Genomic DNA, 18,369 nt, shown 5'->3' with positions numbered 1-18,369 from the left:
AACTCCGGTCCATGGGATGGTGCTCCCCACACTCAGCATGGGTCTGCTTCCTTCAGTGTTCCTGGGTGGTTCTAAATCCTGTCAGGCTGACAACCTAGATCCCACCAAGCCGTCAGGTCTGCTCTCATCCTAGCTCAGCTAGTTCGGCAAACCAGGCGATAGTGGGACTGCCGCTACAGGGACTGCCAAACACCAATATTGTACAGCCTCCACCTGTGTCATAAACACCTTCCCAAGGTGCCAGCTAGGGAGGGCAGATTTTCAGGTCACCATAGCCTTGGAGTGCCACTCCTTGCTAGCCCTTCAGCACTTCTCAGAGTCTACAGTGGCCTCTGCTCACCCTTCCACACCAGGGCTGCCTTGAGAAGTAACGGATGGTGCCAGCCCCTAGTCCCTGCCTGAGCTAGGCATCTGAACTCCCCCAGAACACGGCAGCTGAGGTCTAGCAGAAATGGCCCCGCAATCCTGAAGGGTGAGCCACAGCTTAAGTGCGCCTCCTGCAGGTCACTGGAGTGATACACACTGAGGAGAAGCAGCCTGGTATTATGGCAGTCCTCAGAAAGCTTCCCTCAGGAGCTACGGCAAAATGGGAGGTGCTGACGCCTGTGAGATGCACAGTAGCCATGGAACTCTGGGCAAGGGTGTCAGGATCCAAATGCCTCCAACCCCTAAGCATATCTTTGACTCCTCTATCACCTGGGGAAAAGATCATGAGTGGAGGCTTAGATATATTCCTTGGGGGGGAGGGGGATCTGAGGTGACAGACACTCCAGGGCTCGTCCTGAAAGCTGTCAGGTAGAGGGCGAACCCTCTTCAGGGTCCCCCTAAGATGTCCCAGGAGCTATTACCAAAATAGACACAGCTGAGAGGGGAAGGGGCAGCACACAATAAATACACTGGCCCAGGGGACCTCTGGGCAGGGCTGCTGTGGCAGTGTGGAGGCAGCCTTGCTCTCAGGACAGAGTGGGGCAGAACCCAAAGCCCAGGGGTTTGGGTTCTTCCATCCTTCTAAAGGTCCTAAATCCAAGGCTGGGGCGGCCCAAGTGTCTCAGGAAGAGAGTTTCCTCTTTCTACCCAAATCCTGTTTTACTTCTGGAAAAAGGGGGGTCAGTCTGAAAACACACACACACACAACCTAACACTCTAGGCTGTGGGACTGGATTACTGACTGTCCACGAAGAACCAGAGTTCATCACAGGTCATGGGGTGACTGTCCTGTCTAGTCCAACTGCTATTTGCCATGTTGTTGCATAAGGAATGCATGGGAAGGGTTTGTGATGGTGGACTCAGGAGGGGTCCCTGAGGTGACAGGTATGGCTGCCTAGGAAGCAGCTGTAGACAGGCAGGCGGCTGCTGTCGAGCTCGATCAAAGCCTGCAAAGGTCATTTTCAAAGGAAAGACCAGGTCACATCCTGTCAAGCCCTCAGGACTGCTCCCACCCTAGTCAAGTTAGTTCTGCAGACCAGGAGATGGTGGAAATTGCTGCTACAGGGCTTGGTAAATACCAACGGTGGTGAGGTCAATTTCAAAATTAGACAGGCCAGGTGATACCCCTTTAATAATGGCACCAAAAATAGCTACCCTAGGAAGTTATGATTTATCAACAGGGGTAATAAGGAGGGCCACCAGCCAGACATTTGACCAAGCCAATTACAGATGGAGAAGGTAGCACCTCAGTATGGTCCAAAGTCCTGCCTACAAGAGGTCAGACTTGCTGTCCACATCAATAAGATCAGAGGTCTCTCAAGAAATTGTGGGCTTCTCCTCCATGGCTGTGTACTGTGCAGGTGGGGGTGGGAGGTTGTTCAGGCATCTGAAAGGCCTATGGGCCTATGGGCCTTTCAGTGGCAGGCCCATGAAAAAGCCTGTCACAGTGGGATACAAGAGTGGCAGTTTGTAACAGTCCACCAAAGACCAGCTTGTACAGTCCAGGAGGCCTCCTTACTGGAGCCATTCCATGACTCCATTCAACTGAGGCTGACTTGTGGAAATGATTAGTACCCTCAGCACATCAATGGGATCGAATGTCACAGTCTAGGCAGAGATCAGTTAGGAAAGCCAAAGTAGGATGCCAAAACTGCCAAAATCCTTTGCTTTCCATTCCCTACCTCCTCCAGAGTCCACACTGCCCTCACCCCTCTTGGTTGCATCCTCCCAGTTGTGCAGCTGGCTACTAGAATGAGAATTTGGCCTTGGATTTTGTGGAGCAAAACCAATTCATAAATTACTCATGTTTATTTATAAAGTCATATCCTAAAATATTTCAAGTAATAAATAACTTTCAACATTTGTCACAATCTGCCTGCCTGGTGTAAGGCTTCTGAAGTCAAAAATGGTATGTGAATCCTGCAAAACCTTCCATAGCAGGCCTGGGCCCCAAGAACCTCCTAGCCTTCTCTGAGGAATGAAGATGCCATTTGGGAGTCCTAGGCCTGCCCTGCAGCAACCACTGGACCCCAAGATGTCTTCTGTTTGGGACATTCAGCCTACATTAGCCTCAGGTCCACAGCCAGCCCTTACTGCTGATGAGCAGCTTAGCTCACAACTGGCTGGAGATGTGCCTCGATGCTGGGTGCAAGGGGTGGCAGCCGCTCCAGGCCACAGCAAATACCCAGGTACTTGCACTCAGGCTTTCATCACTGCCGTGAAGGAGACCTGCAGGGAGGAGAAGGTGAGGTTTGGGCCCTCTGTTCCCCACTGTTCTTCCAAATACCACCTGAGAATGAGACTTAGCCCGGGCTCCCAGGCCCCTTGCAGGCTCTGCCTTGCAACTTTACAAGGGGGCCACAGCACTTTACATCTCAGGTGGAGGCCACTTGTCGTAGGGTACTGGGAGGAGGGTGAGGGAATTAAGGCCCCAAACCACCAAGCAGATGTAGGCAGGAGAGCCAAGCTAAGGAAGGGTGCAATGTACAAACCTCCTCGAGTAGCTGGCCCAGCATCTCCTGGCTGTGAATGGACTGCCTGTGGAGAGAATGTCAGGTCATCCCTTAAACCTGCCTTACACACCTCCCACCAAACCCAGGCCCAGGCCCAACTCTCAGGCTTAAACAAACAAGAAGTCCCAAAGCCCACAGGCCCACCTCTTAGCCCTGCCAGGAAGGCGGGAGCTTGGACATGTGGACCAAGCAGGGGACTCTTACGAAAGAAGGGGACAATGCTGAAGACCCTGATCCTGCTGGTCTGCAAGGCAGGGAGCCCACCTGTCTATTCTGGTTGCTATGGTCACAGTGAAAGTGCCCTCTGTATCTGGCAGGTAGGTGGAGGGCACAACCCTGTAGGTTCCCGCTGACAGGAGGCAGAGGCGGCTCACTTCCTGGGCATAGCAATGTGGCACACAGCTTAGCAGTGGCTCCTGGAGCAGCAGGGAACATGCATCCTGGTTCTTAGCATCTGCTGGAACCTGGGGCAACAGCGGAAATCAGCATGCAGAGACCTATACAGGGTGCATGGTTTGTTCTCTCTCCTCCCCCCTTTCCCCTCCCCCCATCTATACAGCACCAGCTGAGGGCATTCTACCCTGGCTTAGGTGGGACACCTGATGCTCTTAGTTCTGGAGCTATTGAACCCCTATGCCAATGAGGAAAGCCATGGAGCCAGGCCATCCTTGCCAGAGGCCCTGCTAGTGGTACCCAACCCTGAAGAACATCAGATCATCACAGGCCAGTTTTACACACACTAACCAGGCCTCTACACAAAAGTGCTCCAGAGTACTGGATGGGCTCTGGGCAGAGGCACTCTGTTCAGAGCTCCAGCTGGGCTAACTCATGATTCCAGGAGTCCAGTTTTCTGGGATATATTGACACTCCTCAACAGAACCTTCCTAATGAAAAAAATCCTGTTCTCGCCTCCCTATGTCACCTGCATTCCGCCCACTACAATGAATCCTGATGCAACCCAATACTCTCAGCCATGCTCACTGTGAAGGGAGGCCCATGGGATGAGAACAGCCTCATGGGATCGGAAGTCTCATTATTGTCATCATGGAATAACCCTTGACCTCTAGCATAGCACTTCTCTCTTCTCTCCCATTTCTCCAACTAGAACTTTGCTCAGTGTGCTCTCTTGCCTGCTGGCTAAGAGACAGAGGTGGGTAAAGAAGCACCCTGAGAGCTGAGACCCACTGAACCTTCCCCAGCCAGAGCAGCCTGGCAGAGAACTAGTGTTCAGAGCTCCTGGGCCATTGCAGAATCCTCATGCTGAGGCCCTTTTGTGTGCCCTCTCCTCCACTTCCTATGGCTACCCTGGGTTGAGAGCTTCAAAGCATAGTTCCTAGAGTACATGTCTACAAGTCCTGAGCTTTTCCTCAACCATGCTGGTATCGATCTGGAATCTTCTGGGCTTGCTGACTGTGGCTGGAGCACCTGATCACCAGGCTGTCCTGCCACTGTTAGTGGCCAAGCACAGGTCTCTCCTCCCCTGCCTATTCTTTTGGATTCTATGGCCCTTTCCAACAGAAGCCCAAATGAGTTCTGTTCTGCTCTCCTGACCCTGGTATACAATAGCTCCTGCCAGTCCCACTTGAACACTGAGCAACATGGAAAAGGACGGGCTGTGAGACTTGGTACTGCCCATGTGAGCCCTGCCTATGGTATGAGTGAGCGAGGCCTCTATAAAGTAACTGCTTAGGGCCACATGCACCTCAAGGTGATGCTGGGCTTCTGTCTCAGAACCCCTAGGGAGGATCCAGAGCCCAGGGTCAGAGGTAGGGGCCATTCAGTGGAAGGAATGACCTCAGATAGGGTGTGTAGAGTGAGGTGAGCTGCTCAGACGACTCCAGTGAACACAGACTCTGTGAAACCTGCAAGTAAGTCTTTCCTGAGGCCAGCCAGCTGAACCACCAGACACAATGACAGAATCCAGGCTCTGTGTCACAGCAGCAGGCCTCTCTTCGAACCTAACTCACCTGAAAGATATGGAAACCAATGGGGTGGAGCTGGCTGTCACTGAGTCGGCAGTGTTGGTGCAGGGTGATGCGGATGTAGCGGGGACCAGCACCCTCAGGAACAGAGAAGGGGAGGCAGGGATTGCAGGGGTAAGAGGCAAAGTTCCTGCTGCCCCCAGCTGTCTGGCCAGCCCTCCAGCAGCCCCGCAGCTGCACAGTTTCCCACTCGCCTGCAGGCAGGGCTGTTCCAGGTGATGCACCCTTGGTGGTGGGCCTGACAGCACTGTTAGGAGGACAAGCACAGAAGACACTGGCAGCCTTATCCAAAGAAGCCTGTCCAAGTCCTATCCCCTCACACCGAGCACACCCCGGCTCCTCCCCAGGCCTCAGCACATGTGGAGGAGACCCAGCTAGCACTGGCTCCTCACCTGAGGGAGATTTTCCCAGTGGAGAAGACTCGGAGCAGGAACTGCCCTGGCACATCCTTCAAGAAGGTGCTAGGGACAGCCAGGTAGTAGCCTGGGGAGAGCTCACAGCGCAAGTGGACCTCACGGTCATACGCATGGCATGCAGTGCCAGCCACAGGTGGTGCAGACAGGACTCTGGGGAGGCTGACTTTCCGTTTCTCTACCTGCACAAATGGAGGCAGGAAGCTCTGAGGAGAGCTGCACACATGTACTGGGCCTCTGCCTCCTTGCTCCTCACTGCTCAGGCAAAGCTCCCCTAGAGAGAGCCCACAGCATCCATCCTCTTGAGCAGGCGGAGATGCCAAAAATCCAGGGCTTCCTTCAAAGGTGCAGAGCAGACAAACGTAGAACTATGTTCAAAAAGGCCCATGACCAGTGCAGCCTGGGGAATGCTGGAGAAGGTATATTCCAGCAATGTTTTTTTTTGCATGAGGTAGGCCACACTCACAAATGAGCAGTGATGTGAGTTGTCATACATTATCAAGATATACAAGATTAGAATACAGCCATTGAGTAAGCAAGCAGCAGTGCCTAACTCACCTGTTCTAGGAAATAGATACCAGCTCATAAAATTAACCAAATGAGACTGAACATACAATAAGCCTATACACATATATGTTGTAAGGTAAGAATCAGAGGATAGCAGCTAGGTGGGGTATATAGGCAAGCATGAGCCCTAGTATGATGCTTGGGGAAGATGGGAATTGGAGGGATCAGGATAGCTTCCACCTCTGGGGTGGGATGAGTGGGCTTTGAATCAGCTGCATCTGCTGATATACCGGAGGCCTGAGGCCACAGGACATAGGAAAATGAAGCAATGGCCAAGGACGGAAGCTCCTGGGACCTAGGCCTCCAATATGCCTACATACCTTTCCACCATGGGGCCAGCAGACAGGAGTTACCTTCCAGATGTGCAGGCCCACAGCTTGGTATTCCTTGCCTGGGAGGTTTGCTGGTGTAGGGCCGGCACCCATCAGTGCCCGGGTCTGGCCCACTAAGCGCCTCCGGGGTCTCTGGAGGACAGCCACACACACCTCACTGGGTTCTAAGAGCCGCAACCAGAACTTGGGGTTGCAGGGGAAGCAGCTGTTGTTCCGGCAGCCTCCGGCTGACTGCCCTGTGACCCAGGCACCAGGCAGTGTCCGCATATGGCACAGCACCTTCTCTAGTGGGAGAGCGCATGAGTTAGTTTGAGAGAAGACCTGGTGGGTTCTGCTGTTCCCACACACTGAGGCAAGCACACTGGCAGCACTCAGCTCACCCTCCGAGAATCCCACCCATCCCCTTCCCCAGCTCCCCAGTCAGTCCCTGGTGAGCCAGCCTATGCAGGCTCTGGGCTCCACAGAGCAGAGGCCACGCCTGCTGGCAGTCCTACCTGTGTAGAGACTCTGCAGGTGGCCAGCCTCCGTGACGGGGTAGCCAATGGTGACCTCGTCGAACTCCCTGAGAAACTCCTCCTCCTCCACCCAGAATTCTCCCTCCTGGAGTTGTGCCAGCAGCTCAGACTCCTTAGCTGGCTCCAGCTGGCTCCAGCCTTCACCCCTGCAGGAAGTCTCATTTGGTGCCGGCTCAAGGTAGACCAGCAACTAGCACACCAGGCAGCGGGCCTTGGGCGTGGAGAGCCTTGGACTCTGCCAGACCCGGGATGGCCAGCTGCATGCACGCTCCCTTGCTAAGTGTCCCACAGAAGGTGCCTTCTATGCGCTGGCTGTCTCTCTGATCCTCTCCTTCCCAGAGAAACCCCACACCTGAGACCCTGCCTTCTGCAGGCCATCACACCTGAGCCCTGACCCTTTAGTCTCTGAAGGAGCTGTTATGTTGAGTAGAGAGCTGCTTTTGGTAGCACCAGACCCAGCCTGGACTCAGAGGGTAGTTGGGGTCCAAGAGCCTCCCAAGGTCTCAAGGGGATATCCTGGCTCAATCTGGTCTTAAAACTGAACTAAGGACTCTAGCTGCAGGTTACCCTCAAACCTCTATTCAACCAAAAGCCTGGCCAGGTTTAGAACCTCTAGGTACCTAAGACAAAACCCCATAATTTTTTTTTGCATGATCCCAGGTCTTCCAAGACCTAGATAAAGCAAGCAGGTGAACAAATAGATACAGAGTGAGCTTTGCTACAGAAAATCAAGCATTATCCTGGCAGCTAGACATGAGCACAAAACAGGCCAGATGGGCCCTGTGGCATGGATGCCCCAGAATATCAAGCCCTCCTCCCACATGCAGCCCCGTCCTGGTACTTACCCCTCTCTCCAGAGGCCCTGCCAGCAACGCCGGCCCCAGGGGTTGTGAATCCGCAGGAGGAGGATACCCTGGCCAGTCCGACTACTGAGCTCCTGCAGATCTGAGATGATGAAGGCATGAAACTCCCCCAGCTCCCTGGCACCTGTGAGGACAGTTCAGTCATATGCAAGAACAGCAACACAACGTCCCCAAACTGGCAAGACATAGATTCCTGCTTTCTTTCCTGTGGAAGATGCCCTGGGTCTCCACAGAGCTAAGGAGGTCTGTTCCTAAACACAGCCAGCACTGCACTACTTGCAGTGCCCACTGGCATTCTGTGCCATGAAAGGCTGACAACTGAGCCCAGGCTCACTGCCGCCAGGCACTGTTCCCTCCTGTGGGCCTCAGTTTTAACTGTCGGTGCAGGCCAGCTCTCAAGCATGAAGCCATTATTACTGTCACTGACATAGCTAAAAAAACCCTCCCCTACCTAGAGCTAGAGAGAAAAGGAACACTTGGACCAGAAGTCAGTGTTGGGGCCAAGAGGAATTCCACCTGGAGAGAAACCACAGAACAAAGGGCCCTGACATGGATGAGCAGAACAGTGCTATCCCAGGAAGGGTAAAAGCCAGAAAGAGGACAGGAGTGCCTGTGTGACCACAGCTCTAGCCCCAAAGGCTCTGCACCTCCTATTCTTGGTGTCCCCTACAGCCCCAGCCCCTGACACTTTGGTGGGCCCCAGCAGCTCTTTGCTAAAGAGAGGGGTTCTCCAAAACCCCAAGTGTCAGGAATCATCCTTCCTACACTCTGTTGCTGCCCAACACCAACAGTTCCAAGGAGCTGGCGGTCAGTGGTTGGCTCCTACCCTCAGGAGGCAGGCTCAGTGGAGCCAGCATGGCCAACACACCCTGTCCTTTCCTTCAACCCAGGACCTGTCTGAGGAGATCCCAGTCCAGGGCTTTGGCAACTCTTAGCTGTTGGTCTGGTCAATGTGATTAGCAACAAGTTCTGGGTTAATTTGATGTTTATATTTAATAAAATATATATTTATGCCACGAGACAGCCTTGGTGGTCTTCCTCAGGAGCTGCCCACCTCATTTTTTTGAGACAGGGAGCCAGAGTTCACTGATTTAACTAGGCAGGCTGGCCAGCAAGCCTCAGGCACTCTCCTGTCTCTACCTCCTCAGAGCTGGAATCACAGGTATACATCATGCCTAGCCTCCTGCCTGGGTGCTGAACACCCAACTCAGGTCCTCATGCTGAGCAAAAGCACTTCACCCACTGAACTATCTCCCTAGTACCTAATGTCCCCATTTTTGAACCAGTCATATTACAAAAATGTTCTTAAATGTGAATAGAAAATTATAAAGGTATTCACTACAGTATTATCACAAAGATCTAGCTGGACATGAATAGTGCCAATGGCCTCAACACTCAGGGGTCAGACGCAAGAGAACTACCAGGGTTCTAAGTTCTTAAACTCAAAAAAAAAAAAGAAAAAAAAAAAAGAAAAACAACAACAAACAAAAAAAGATGTGAACTATCTAACATTATTGAAAGGATCAAGAAAACCACAGCAGGTCCAGCAATGGAGGAAGATATTCCAATTTATGTAATAACTGAGAAAATGGTATACACTAAAACCAGAAAAGGTTGTATACATTGATAGTAGTTTTATTTAGGTGAGCTTTTCTTATTTTTATACAAAAACTTTTCTTCATGAACCTTGATGTGTCAGTAAGATATAAAATGGCTTTGGACTTTGCTTGGTCACCAGCCAGGGCAGGGATGGTGACATGGTCAGCTTAGATGCTGTTCCCACCACTGCTTCTAAGGTGTCTGTGAGCAACAGGAGACACGATGCCTTGCCCTAGATGAGAGGACTGGTCTAGAAGGAAGAGGATAGCCTCTCACCAGAGGAGGGAGAACAAGAGGACATGAAGCCAAGACATCCCTCTCAGGGACTGATTTCTTTCTCTGTAATAAGATAATGGTGGAGGGAGTTGTAGCCACAAGCTGTACCTGTTCTGGGGCTGAGTACAGAGCAGCTGATCAGACACTGGTCCTTCAGGCGGAGTAGCTGCCGACAAGTCCGGCGCTCCCCTTCACTGGGTCTGTCCTGCTGGCCACTGGCTCCCACTATTTCCTTCAGGCTCCACCTTTCTGCCAGGCTTCCAGTGAGATCCACCAGGGCATCTGCCACCTGCCCTGCCCACAGATGTTCATAGGACCCATGCACCCTGGGGAACCAAGCACAGGCAGCATTGGCCTTGCCCCTGGGGGGCCTCCTGCCTCTCCTATTCCCACAAACCATCATACACCAAGGCATCCAACCCACCCTCCTGCTGCACCTGGACTGACCCTCTGCTTTGTATCACATCTTGACTCATCTGTAAAAGTCAAAATCTGCTGTGTCCCTGCTGTTCTCCGTCCAGGTTTAGACCTAGTCTCCCTCTAGCATGGGCAGCAAAGGACAAGGCAAAGGGGCTCTGAGGCTCTACATCTGAAGTTCAAACACCATGGTCCCCAGTATGACATTCTGCTAGCCCTCCCATCCTTCTATTCTGACACCTGGTCATTAGCCAGCCTCCTTCAGCAACACCGAGTAGGAGGGACAACTGTTGAGTTGGGGACTGAGTGAAAGCAGGACTGTATAGGCAAGTGTTCCATACCAGGCTCCTTGCTTCCCTGCAGCTGGGCAATAACCACTTGTGTTGAATACTCAAGAACATATGTTGGGCATCTTTGTGCTGGGACTGCGGAATGGAAAGGGCCTCTCTGTGAAGTGCTGGGAAATATGGGGAGCAAAAGAGTGGGCAGGGCAGACCACACTCCTAAAAGCAGAATGTCCATGTCAGGATCCACAGAACTGGCTGCCAGACCCTGAGGAATGTGTAGGGCTCTGCAGCCCAGGGTACATGAAATGGGTCTCTGGGACAGCCTGGGTACTAAAGCTACCCAGCCTAGCTGGCCCTGTCACCTCAACGTCATACATACTTAGCATAGGCCTTTTCCAGCAAGGGAAGCCAGAACACATCCTCTCTCCGGCACCGCGAGAAGCAGAGTCTCCCAGCAAGGCAAGGCAGACGGTCATCTACAGTCACCTCCTCCCACTGTCCAAACTGCCAAATTCGACAGCTGAAGAAGCCTTGGTACTTCTGGTCAGACCAGCCTGGCTGTCCTGGAGGGAAAACCTAACATGCACAAGGAGAGGCCAAACAGACAACATGAGACCAGCATCAGTGTGCTCCTCAGTTCCTAACAGTGAGGCCTTGACAGAAGCACTCTGCAGACACCTGAGGGCCACTGTCCACCATCACCTGTGCTCCTCAGTGTCTTAACAGTGAGGCCTTAACAGAAGCACTATAAGCACCTGCTATGAGCGGAGGGCTCTGCTGGATGTCACATTTGCATGTCCATGTCACAATAAACTCAACCACTGGACACAAAATCTAGATTTTTAAATAAATAACTCATGTCCCCAAAGCTTACAGCCAACCATGTTTTACTGCCCCAAATAAGCATTTGACCTGAATCTAAAGTTTTGGCAAACAGGGGTAACCCCATTTTTTTTTTTTTTTCAGACAGAATTTCTCCTCTGTGTAGCCTGGGCTGTCCTAGAACTCACTCTGTAGACCAGGCTGGCCTCACACTCAGAGATCCACCTGCCTCTGCCTCTTGAGTGTTGGGATTACAGCTGTGTGCCACCACATCTGGCTTCTAAACCCACATGCCTAGCAGCTATTCCCACTTCTCAAAGCTGAGTGCCAAAAGCTGGCCAGCCACTGGCCCGAACAGGCCCACTGCTAGCTTCTGCAAGTACACAAAAGCAGGCTCTGCACTAGAGAGACTAGTGTGGTGCTGGCTCCAACACTCAACTCAAAAACAGAGGGAATGTGATGACAATGGCGTCAGCACCCCCTTTTATAGGGAAGTTAGATGCCAATAAGGCTGTGAGAGGTAACAACAATGACAAGCTTAGCCAAGAGACCAGGACACACAAGTCACACATGGGTTCTCCCTTCAGTGCTATTGCCTTAACTGAAAACACTGAGCAATGAGGCAACCTAAAAAAGCAGCGCTGTGAGGACCCACAAGGCCTTTCTTTCTTGTGGGTCTGCCTGTATCAGAGGTCAGTTTTTGACCCTTTCCCTGTTGGTATTTAAAACCTATACATGAATAACTTAAAAAAGAAAGAACTCAATCAAGTAAAGAAAACAGAGACATGCGATGCCTCTGCTGACCCTTTTCTACCTGCCAGGGTGGCCTGTTTTTGTGCCCAAACATGTGGGTGGCTCCAGTCTGGTGGACAGATGTAACTGGGTCACTGTTGGTGCTTTAGCCTTTCCCACCACCCATGCTGAATGGCCACAAATGTGCTGCAGCAGGCCCTACTTTGGGAAGAATTTCCTGTGCTGAGCAGGTGAAAGGGATTGGGTGGGAAGAAGCCTGAGGTGGCCTGTACCTGGTCCAGGAGGTGTTGACTCTTCTGCAGGGCGGCACAGGCACACAGGAACCAGCAATCCCCCAGCAGCCCTTGCTTCACCTGTCCTTCCCATGGGTTATCTGGAAACAGTTGAGGTGTGGCACAAATTTCCTGAAATCAAGCTGTCCAGAGTTAGTTCACGCCTGTGGCTACTCTTCAAGTGAAGAACACAGGGATCCAGGACAGGCTATGGGGGCATTTCTAATTATTTGAGCTTCTGGGCCCAAATGGAAGAGGAAGTTACTCCTCCATTGTCCCTATCCTTCAGCACCTCCTTTGTTACAGTTCTCCCACGGAGCATCTCTACACACTTTCCTTATTGGCAAGACCTCAATTCCGGATGACCCCTTTTCAACAACTAGTTTAGAAAAAAGCCCTACTTCATAAATTCAGTGACAAATATCAAATGGCTCCTTTGTACTGCCAGAAAGTCTACTGCGTCTCCACAGGGTTCAATTCCCTCATCCCCGAAAATCTCAGACCTTCCCCTTTGTCTCTCTTCTCAAAATGGCCTCATCACCCTTCTCTGCACACCTGAGCTACCAACCTGTCTACACAAATCATACATGTTTGTGTGTGCCACAGTATAAGTAGGAAGGTCAGAGGCCAACATACTGGAGTGTATTTTCTCATTCCATCATGTGGGTTCCAGTGACCAAACTTAGGTCATTAGGCTTGTCAGTAAATGACTTTATCTGCTGTACTGTTTCAATAGCCCAAGAAATTCCTCTTGATTCTGCTTTGGCCTCCACTTCAAACAGCCACTCCTTCCAAAGTGTTCTCAAAGCTGTCTACTGCAAGGCCCCATCCACCCAGCTGTCAGGCTAGCCTCAAGATAATGATCAACTTCTAGCACTACTGAAAAAGAACCTGCATTCCTGCCCTACCCACCATTTCCTTCTCAGGAGTGAGTGTCTTTTCCATTGTTCTTTTTCTGTCTTGTTTTCTACTGTTGCTACAGTTATCAATAGGTGATACACTCACATGGCTACACTATAAAATGTATGTGTTAAAAAGAACAAAAAAATATTATCCTGTGACCTAGTCACCAAAGAGCATGCTTAAAACACTCTGGTGCACTCATTCCTTAATTGAAAACCCTCCACAGGTGTCTCATGACACCTAAACTCCATTTATTTTGATTTTATAGGAATGTTTTACTTAAATATGTGTTTGTGGACCATGTGCATGAAGCACCTTCAGAGGCCAAAAGAGAGCACCGGAGTCCCTAGGACTGGACATAAAAATGGTTGTGAGTCACCATGTGAAACCCATTTTTCTCTTTTTTAAGTAAAAACAAAACCTAAATCCCACCGGCACATGACCAACAGGGCTCCTCCTGCTCCGGTCCACGTCTTCTCTCCCTTGCCTCTTAGTGTTGCTCAAGACAACCAGATGCTTATTACCAATGAGGCAAGCAGTCCGCGCTGCAAGAGGGCTGGAGTCCACCCAGTTGTCACTGGTAGCACTATATCCATGTGGGGCAAGCTGTTCAAGAACAGCAGATAAGCCTCTTCAAAAACCACCACCACATGCTCACATGCCTAAGCATCCATTTGAACTGCACCAGTCCAAAACAGCCTCTACCACAGCTCTCTGTGGCTGTGAGGGGATGACACTGTTGTGAGGAGCATGTCTGTGTGAACAGAGCAAATGACCAAGACTGATGGTAGCTAGCGAGAAGAAAGAAAGCGGGGCTGCGCCCATCATAATGACCCGGTGTTCCATCAGCTCTTGCTCAGCTCCACCTTGAGCTCCTAGGTCAATAAAATCGATTCACTTCTGCAAGTTAAGCTGTGCAACTGGAATAAACTGACCAGCAGATTCAGAAACTGTTGATTGGTGGCCAGAACTTTCCTATCTATTTAACAATACCAAGTGCCACCTGCCTGTAACATTAAAGGGAGTCCTGAAAAGCAGCCCCTTGGGTTAACCACAATGATCCCTCTGTTTTGTGTCACTCCTCAGTGCTCATATCCCAACGCCAACTACTACAAGAAGAAATGCAAACAAAGAGCAAAGCCAAGGAAGATTTGTCATAGCACAATGAGTTACACCCGACCAAACTTAGGTGGTGCTTCTAATCCCTTCTCCACATCAGAACTCCCTACTAGCTGCCTAGTAGTGGTATATTTTAGTACAAACCGAAAGACAACATCTAAAAGACAAACCGTTCCACTGCTTCTGTCCTCCTGAGCTAGAGTAGCTACTTCATCTGAATTTCCAGGGTTAACCAGCGCCTCTTCTGAAGGGGCTTGAAGAACTACTAGAAGGGGCGGCGGGTCCTGCTACCCCGGAGCCCATCTCTGTGGGAACGGTATTCGCAACACCCGCCCAGGAGAGAGACCCGGCTGCACCTGGGGCCGTCTCCAAGTGATGTCCTCCCGAAACTGGGCCAGAGGCGTGGACAAGTTGTAAAAGAGCGAGGAGTCCGAGGCGGGGAACGCGGCGTCCCGGAAAAGCTCCCGCGCCGGCGTCTCGGCCCTGACCGCCCGCATCTTCGGCGCCCTGGGCTCCCATCTGCGGCCCGTGAACTCGGTCGCCGCCCGGGAGCGAGTGCGAGGCCGTCGCTGCAAACCTGGTCAGCTTAGCCCGCGAGAACTACTGGTGCAAACCCGCCCGGCGCTGCAAGCTCCGTTGCCTAGGTAACCCGACTGCAGCCAATTAAATGCCGCGCTCTGGTCATGTGCCACAGCTACCCAATCGCGCACGCGCTCCAGCTCCGCGTCCAGGCCGAGACTCGCAGGTTCTGTTATCACGGGGGCAAGTTGTCTCCTCGTTTCTCCGCGCTACCCTGGTAAATCAGAATGCTTTATTCTTGGGATGGTGCTGCTGAAATCGCTTGAACTTGAGGTCTAGGGGACCACAGGAAACTGAAAAAACAAAAAAACAAAACAAAACAAAAAACCCGCTGTGGCTTAGGTCGCTTTGCACTACCTATCCCAGCATGCAGCGCCGTTCCCAGCATACGTCGCTGGTCACCAGAGCCGTCTACTACCCAGCATGCCTCGCTTCTTCCGGTATCAGGCAGGAACTTGTCTTACGCTTGGTTCTTCCTTGTCTTCTGAAAGACCTAGTGAGGAGGAACTGGCTCGGGAAGGCATTTTGTGACCCCTCCGTGACTGTGGTGTTTGTGTTGTCCTGGAGAGGCAGAGGTGTCACCGGGGTTGAGTCTTGCCGGGCTTGGGCATTCATCTCAAAACAGTTGGGTCTCGGACTCTCTGGATCCTCAACAGGGCCAGGAAATGGGGCTGGGCATTCCTTGAACCCCTTAGCCCATGGCTTTGTTGGCTGGTTGTGACCACCTGGCTCCACGGAAATGAGGACAGTGACCTATGCACTCTCCTGCAGGGACCCGCCCTTCAGGTTCCTAGAAAGGACCGAAACTAGCCAGGGCCTGTTCGCTGTTGCTTTTCCAACTGTACTTCGTCAATGGTAGAGTCTGCATGCAGGGTCAGTCAGGGGAGGTGAGAGGCCTCACACATTCTAGTGACTGCTGTTTGCATCTGTTTAGAGCTGCTCTGACTGTTTGCATCCTCCGGGCCACTTAGACTTAGCCTTGGATAAAGGGTAGTCAGGGTGCAGTTAGGTAGGACAAGTACCGGTTGCTAAAAGAGGCACAGCCTGGTCAAGCATTTACACTTAACCTGCTGCCTCAGAACCTAGACAGCTGCCCCTTCTCCCAGTGAGAGGCTGCTCAACTCCTGCAGCAATTGTTGCTGTGGCATGATGCAGCTACCTTGGCTCCACTAGGCCTCATCTCCATGATTTGAGGCAAGAGTAGCCACTTAGTTCGGCATCTGTTTAGAATGCCTTTACTTAGTACTTATGGTGTTGACCCAGGTGATTCTGACTTTGGCAGGCTGAAAGCAGTACCATAGTTGAATCATTAATGGCCTTAGCTCTTTTCCTAGAAGTCTTGAATAATTATCCCCAACTCAAGAGTCACATACAAATGGTTCACTCCCAAAAGTCTCAGGAGAACAGCTTCCTAAGGCCACATCCATATCTAGGGCTGGGCTATGACCAGAGCCTGACCTCCAGAATCTGGAAGAAACAAGTGTCTTAGGGTTACTATTGCTGTAATGAGACACCATGACCAAAGCAACTTGGGGGACGAAATGGTTTATTTTGCTCATAGTTCCATGTAACAGTTCATCATCAAAAGCAGTGAGGGCAGGAACCTGGAGGCAGGAGCTAATGGAGAGGACATGGAGGCATGCTGCTTACTGTCCTGATACTCCATTGCTTGCTCAGCCTGCTTTCTTATCAAACCTAAGACCACCAGCCCAGGGGCGGCACCACTCACTATGGGCTGGGCTCTTCCCCACTGATGACTAATTAAGAAAATGGCTTGCAGGAGGATCTTATGGAGGTATTTTCTCAACTGAGGCTCTCTCTGATGACTAGCTTGTGTCAAGCTGACATAAATCTAGCCAGCACAGACAGGAAAGGCAGCTGCTGGTTAGGCAGTAGCCTAGGCCTGCAGGATGGTTGTACTTTAGTCAGAGATGGTGTTAGGGCAGCTTATTTATTGACTTGTTTTAACCCTCATTCTAGGGCCCTGTCTTTTTTTTTTTTCTCCCCGCCCCCCCCCCCCCGGCCCATCTTCATCCCTGGGCTTGGATCCTAAGATACCAAATGGACTAGAAATTGTCTAGGTGGACAGATGAAGAGGGGTGTGAGCCAGGCATGGTGGCACACATCTGTAATCCCAGTACTCTGGGAGGCAAAAGCAGGCAAAGCCCAACCTGGTCTACAAAGTGAGTCCAGGACAGCCAAGACACAGACAAATCCTGTCTCAAAAAGGAAAAAGAAGGGGGTGTGTGTGGACACAGTTGGCTCTTGGTACAAAGTCCTCACAACTGAGGCACTTGAAATCTGAGCCCAAACTGGCTGTGGTGGAACACCTTTAATTCCAACACTCAGAGGCAGGGTCAAGAGGATTGTGGAGTCAGCCTGGGCGTAAAACAAGAACCCGGCTCAATAACAAAAGCCTGTAAGCCAGAGTTTTATGCAGGGAGCTTCAGCTCCTGTCACAGCATCATGTGGGAGCCCTTCACCAACACGAGCTTGACACTTCAGCTCCCAGCGGGAAGACTGAAACAAAACTTTTTTGCAAGCCCATGGATGTCTGGGGGCCCTTTAAAACCTGAACCTTTCTTGCTGCTTTCTGAAACCTTTCAGCCTGCCCTGGTATTTCAAGGGAGTGTCCCCTGGCTTTCTCAGGAGATCCTCTTCTGAACCCTTATCACAGCTGAGCACTTCTCTTATGGTCATTGCATTCCCATGGAGATATAGAGATGGAGAGAGAGAGAAAGGATCGGCTTTCAAATTCCCCAGGTTAGGTAGAGGGTAATGGTGGGGAACAAGAGGTAAACAGCCTTGGAGAAGGGAAAATTGAGGTGTCCTCTGTGAAGGGACAGATAATAGCTTCCAGAGAAGACAAGGAGTACTGAGCCAAGGGTGTAGTTTTTGGTAGACTATCATGTTTGTTGGGGACTCACCATACAGCTTCTATCCTCTTAGAATAACACAGGTTTCAGTTCTTTGTTTTCTGGTAGCTAAAGTCATCTAGGGAGTCTGACTTCTTCCTAGCTCAGAGGTCATAAGTTTAGAAAGGAAGGTGTGCCTGAGCTCTAGATCGTACGAGTAGTTTGGGATAGATGGCTTCAGTAGTAAGTGCTTGTTGCAGAAGTGTGAGGATCCCAGTTCCATCTCTAGTGCCCACACAGAGAGCTGAACATGATGGCATGTTTGCTGTGAAGAGATGCCATGACCATGGCCACTCTTATAAAGGAAAATATTTAATTGAGCTTACAGTTCAGAGGTTTAGTCCATTATCACCATGGTGGGAATGGCGGCATGGCAGGCAGTCATGGTGCCGAGAATTCTGCATCTATATCTACAGGCAGCAGGAAGAGAGTGAGACAAGGGGGCCTGGCTTGAGCATCTGAAATCTCAAAGCGACATACTTTCTCCAACAAGGCCACATCTCCTAATAGTGCCACTCTTGATGGGCCTATGGAAGTCATTTTCATTCAAACCACCACAATGTTCTTACAATCCCAGTGTTGGAGAGACACAGATTAGGAACCCTTAGCTGGATGCTAGCTCAGCTTAGTCTAATCCAACAACCCTCAGATTCCAGTGAGAGACTAGGTCTCAAACAAGGTGCATGCCTTAACCTATTCCCTAAAAACTTCACTTCACTACCCACACACAGAGCTAAGGGCCAGTTACCTGCTTTGCATCCAGTTTCTCAATCCTCAGAACTGCCTCAGGTACTACAATGAAGCTGTAGATAAAAG

The 18,369-nt window shown here is 51.1% G+C and overlaps 1 protein-coding gene across 5 annotated transcripts; it reads right to left on the bottom strand.

Annotated features, from left to right (window-relative positions):
• Nucleotides 1–2,220: 2,220 nt before the first annotated feature.
• On the bottom strand, nt 2,221–14,991 carry Capn10 (calpain 10). 5 transcript variants are annotated; one of them, XM_060368882.1, is made up of 12 exons: nt 14,416–14,990; nt 12,038–12,169; nt 10,570–10,766; nt 9,595–9,812; nt 7,594–7,735; nt 6,728–6,894; nt 6,222–6,517; nt 5,314–5,516; nt 4,907–5,168; nt 3,314–3,403; nt 2,919–2,964; nt 2,221–2,655 (listed from the first exon to the last, which is right to left on the bottom strand). In XM_060368882.1, the coding sequence occupies exons 1-12, from the start codon at nt 14,554–14,556 to the stop codon at nt 2,540–2,542; spliced, it is 2,010 nt and encodes a 669-aa protein (XP_060224865.1). In that variant the 5' UTR covers nt 14,557–14,990; the 3' UTR covers nt 2,221–2,539. The 5 variants fall into 5 exon arrangements, with proteins under 5 accessions (XP_060224865.1, XP_060224864.1, XP_021487729.1 ...); XM_060368881.1 differs by having other exon boundaries at nt 3,204–3,403; nt 12,038–12,138; nt 14,416–14,989; XM_021632054.2 differs by having other exon boundaries at nt 3,204–3,403; nt 14,416–14,987.
• Between the last annotated feature and the right edge of the window lie 3,378 nt (nt 14,992–18,369).

Source organism: Meriones unguiculatus, chromosome 15 (assembly GCF_030254825.1).
Source record: "Meriones unguiculatus strain TT.TT164.6M chromosome 15, Bangor_MerUng_6.1, whole genome shotgun sequence".
In the NCBI taxonomy this organism is placed as follows: Eukaryota; Metazoa; Chordata; class Mammalia; order Rodentia; family Muridae; genus Meriones; species Meriones unguiculatus.
This window is presented reverse-complemented; position numbering and strand designations above follow the sequence as displayed.

Coding starts and splice junctions, on each gene's coding strand:
- Capn10 (XM_021632054.2), bottom strand. CDS start 14,556: ATGCGGGCGGTCAGGGCCGAGACGCCGGCGCGGGAGCTTTTCCGGGAC. Junction 9,813..10,569: donor CTGGAAAAGGCCTATGCTAA/GTATGTATGACG, acceptor TTGGTTCCCCAG/GGTGCATGGGTCCTATGAAC. Junction 3,404..4,906: donor TTGGTTTCCATATCTTTCAG/GTGAGTTAGGTT, acceptor CTGTTGCCCCAG/GTTCCAGCAGATGCTAAGAA.